At 38.9% G+C, this 4,460-nt stretch overlaps 1 protein-coding gene across 1 annotated transcript; it reads right to left on the bottom strand.

Moving 5' to 3' along the window:
• Window positions 1-2,578: 2,578 nt before the first annotated feature.
• Window positions 2,579-4,129, bottom strand: LOC137711344 (uncharacterized). Its single transcript, XM_068450572.2, has 5 exons — window positions 3,720-4,129; window positions 3,494-3,544; window positions 3,241-3,374; window positions 3,044-3,135; window positions 2,579-2,943 (listed from the first exon to the last, which is right to left on the bottom strand). The coding sequence occupies exons 1-5, from the start codon at window positions 4,020-4,022 to the stop codon at window positions 2,768-2,770; spliced, it is 756 nt and encodes a 251-aa protein (XP_068306673.1). The 5' UTR covers window positions 4,023-4,129; the 3' UTR covers window positions 2,579-2,767.
• Window positions 4,130-4,460: the final 331 nt, after the last annotated feature.

Below are 4,460 nucleotides of genomic sequence, written 5' to 3'. Positions count from 1 at the left end.
CAAAAAAAAAAACATGTGGACCTCATTGGTAAAGCTAACAAAACGCTCTACCGTGCAAGCAAGCAGAAAACAAAGGCTGACATGTCTGGAGAAAGGATCCTATTCCTAAACTAAATTGTCGTAGAAGCGTTGCGGCCATATTAAGTCGTATAAACGTTCTCATGAGAGAGACCGAAATGGAGGAGGAACGCAACAAAGGGTTTGAGGATTTTCATCAGATAGCGAAGGGAAAGGAACTGCATCAACCACAATGGGATTCTTTGACAGTGAAGAAGGTCTAATCGTTTAATAAAATTTGGTATCGATGATCGTTCAGTGAGGGTTATGCTTAATAGGTATGGTAGAATAGATTTGGAGGCTTAGATGTTAAGCAATGTAATGCAGTTGTGTAATGTGTTTGTTAACTATTATATGATAATAAACATTAGGACTATGTATCCTTGTATCTTCAGCGCCTATCATGTCCTAAACTACCTTAATGCAAACAGTATCAAATATGTAAATAGGCAGTATATACACTGTAAGTAAACGACATGCACATGATCTGTACATTATATGCACATGCTATGCAAAAACTAAAGATCGGGCAACGAGATGCTTTTTGCATTTATAAGCACTATATGACAAGTCATTAGTATAGTAGATACAATTAAAACATAATCCACAACGGTCACATATATAAGGTTACATTGATATATAGGCTTGAAACAGAAATTGAAACATACCAATATTCTAGCACGTCAAAAAGTAAAGTTTTTTCCAAAACTCATAGGCCCAACATGAAACACAAACCCTAAATTAACTTTTAAGTATTAATTCATCTTACAAACAACCCATTTATTCCAAAATCATTGATATAGAAACTTGGAACTAAATATCGTACCTTACTATACCTGCCAAAGCTTCAATCGCCGGAAAAATGGAACTTTCCATCCATAGAGAAAATATGGTAAATGTCTTATCTTTAAGGATGGAAGAATAGAACACATGGCTCACAGATTTGTGCTAAAACCCAAAAACCGAAAACCCCGACCTCACTCTTCTCACCTCTCTCTCGACATCCCTATGTTCAAAATCAGAGCTATGAGCTCAACCCAAAATCCAGTTCACTCTTCTCACGTCACTCTCAACTTCCCTCTCTTCAAAATCAAAGCTCACACATCTAAGCTCAACCCAAAAGCCCACAGCTCACAACTCTCTCTCTCAACATCCCCAACCTCCAAATCAAAAAAATGACACAATGAGCTGTGGGTTTTTACAATTTATATGTAGGTATTTTTGTTATTTTGTTATGTGCATAGTGTGCATGGAGTGTGCATGGAGTGTGCATGGCCGGTTTGTCCTAATATAGTCTTAAGATTAAGAAAATTGGCCTATTTATGTCAATTTCCCAAAATTTAATCCCTTATACAAGATTTTCCATGGCTTTCCATAATATTCAATAGTAATGCTAGGAAGACCAAATTTTAAACAAAATTTTGTAAAACAAATGATGTGGATCTTAATGATTGGATATTACTTAAGTGTGGATTAACGTACTTATTTCCTATTGGTGATGCATCATTTGGTTTGCAAATTTGATTTAAAATTTTCATCCTTTAGCATTATCCATATTAAATACTCCAGCTTTTTAATTGTCGGATCTTTGGTACACAAAAATCAAGATTTAATGTCACTCCAAAGCACCATAATTTTTTTGTCACTGCTACTACATAAAATGTCACTCATATGACAACCCACCACCAAGTATCAACCCTCTCTCCCTTATAAGTTAAATGCCAAGCCAGGCACTAGAGTATTCACATAACCGCATCATACATTTTGGTTCAAGTCTTATGATTCCTAGATTATTCATTCTCTTTAGTAAGTTGGTACCATTTCATATGTCAAATCTAGCAACCTCACTAAATTTGGTTATAGACATTTATTCAACTATATTTTCAATCTAGTTTTAGTTCGAGCCCTGGACATCCAAAACACTTCTTAAGAGCATGCCTACAGTACCGACCCTTAACCCCACGGACTTTCAAAGTGCTAAGACCTTTAACCTCAATTATTAAAAATGAACTACTCAAGCACAACGGCCCTTCCAAATCACACCTTTAGGTTTCGTTTTAAAGTTCACTCCAATGTATTGCGTCCAGTTATTTTCAAGTCCCTCTATCTAATTTTGTAGTGCATTCTTAAAAAATGAGATCAATACATTGCACAGTTTAGAATTTACAGCTAATTGATTCAGGCACAATTCTATATTCAGACTAAGGCCATAAATCGTGATAGAGGGTTTTGCATCAAGCCACAACTGCCTAATGCCCAAAATTAATCAGCAATCAGAGCACAAAATAAAAACAGATTATAACATTGCACATTTGAATTCAACAACTTTAATAACAAAATAAAAACAGATTATAATATTGCACATTTGAATTCAACAACTTTAATCAAAGATGTAAAGTTTTTTTTTTTTTTTTTGGAGTGCGGGTGGGATTTATAACAAGGAGATGTTATTTAGCAAGTAGAAAGCATTCCGAAGGTGTTCTCATCCGAATCTACAAGATACTAGAAGAAACAGCAGAAAGGATGAAGCAAGTCAAAGGATGTTTCACTTGAAGCAACACTCTGACACATAAAATTCTCACAAGTCTTAAAAAATAACTTAAATTATCAAACTGAAAATTGAAAATATGAAAAGTTATGTACATCCTAAAAAATGTGATGTTTCTTGCTGCTGCTCACCATGAACCTGTTTCATGTGTTGTGTTCTACCCTACCGCTTAGTTCGATTTGTTAAAAAGTTAAGTGCCAACCTCGAAAACCGGGTGAGAGCGAAAAACATTTGCCATAGTGCACGACCCTTAACAATCCCCTCCCGTATGCCTCTTGCAGTTTTAGCTAAAACGGGCCCTGGCACCTCAGTTTTCTGACTTGTTACCTGCACCGGTGCTAAGCAAGTAAAGATGAATTTTACATTCATTGCTCCAACACCCAATTGAAAACTCACGGTTAAACAACAACAAAATAACACTATAGAAAACATGGAAACCTGATGAAGCCATGTTTGCCAAGCCGCGCAACCTCTCCTCCGCCACACGAACAGCACGAGTGGAACTTCTAACGCCTTGTGTAATTTCATGGCTGCACCACAAACAAAACCGAATGAGTCAGCAGAGAATGTTATAATCCACAAGTAGACTTCATCATACGACAACAATATAAGAGCTTTGGAATAGCAATGCCAACCCAATATCACTGAGCTCCATAGTGAGGTCACTAATCTCCATCCCGGATAAGCGAACAGCAGCCATCGTGTCGGGAAGCTCTTCCCTCATAACATCCATCAGCTTTTCAAGTGATTGAGCTGCCCTTTTGAAAGCCTTCAGAAACAACCACATTGCAAAATCACTTTACTAACAACGATCGCACAACAAAACATACCCAATTTTCCAATTTGCTAGTACTAATTAAAACCATCGAGTATTCAAGGATTACGAACCAGGAGGGTGGGGATTGCAGAGAAGAAGAGACATGTCGCCGAAACTGCTACCTATTAAAAACCCAAAAATTCAAATGTGATTCAATAAGAAAACCCATCAATTACTGCAAATTCAAGAACAAATCATTACAGAGAAATTTAGGTTTGGCGTATGTAGATTAACCTGAATTCGAAGCGGAATTACGCTTCCTAAGGCATAAATACATTAACTTAGAGAGAGAGTTACCGCGCAAGCAACGACATTGAGGACGACGAGGTGGCGGTGGGTGAGGTTCCACTGAGGGGGCTGAAGAAGTGAAGTCTGAGATAGTGATGGAGATCCGACAGTTTCAGTGTAAAGAGATGAAACTGGCCGCCCAGATGCTTCTTTAACAAACTGCGACTGGACGGACACTGAGCTGAGCCGTCGAGGCGGTAGCCTGAGATGGTGGGGCAGGCGGCGAGGGTTTATGTTGACCGCAAAGCTGTGGTTGGCGTTCTGGTTAATCCTAGGGTTCCACGCCAACTGTAATTTCACACCCACCAACATTGCTATTGCCTCTCGCTCTCTCGCTCTCTCGCTCTCCCCTCGGTGACTCGGCCCTCGAAATCTCCACCGGCACCGCAGGCTTCCCTCAGCAACGCAAAAGCTTGTTTGTATGTAATTTCTGGTTACGAAGAAGGGGCTTTTTGTCATTTCGTCAATGAGAGCTTCCTCTTGGGCTGTCTGTTTCTATGCAATTTTTGGATTGACTTTGGGCCTTAACGAACCGATTCTTCGGTCCAGATCGGCATTCTTGCCGAACACAGTCACCGTCGACTTCGGTCAAGGTAAAATGTTGGATTAAATGTTAGATTATCCACTAACAGGGTTCAAACTCATGCCGTCATGTAAAGGCTCAACTCTTTTCCACCAATGTGCTAAAGGGCCACTTACCATCCACACACCTATTTTTACTTCTCACACACTCTTCTCAATTTTCTGCTG

This window comes from Pyrus communis, chromosome 15 (genome assembly GCF_041283825.1).
Source record: "Pyrus communis isolate YQ-2024b chromosome 15, ASM4128382v1, whole genome shotgun sequence".
In the NCBI taxonomy this organism is placed as follows: domain Eukaryota; kingdom Viridiplantae; phylum Streptophyta; class Magnoliopsida; order Rosales; family Rosaceae; genus Pyrus; species Pyrus communis.
Note: the sequence above shows the minus strand (reverse complement) of the source record. Positions and strands in the feature narration are given on the sequence as shown.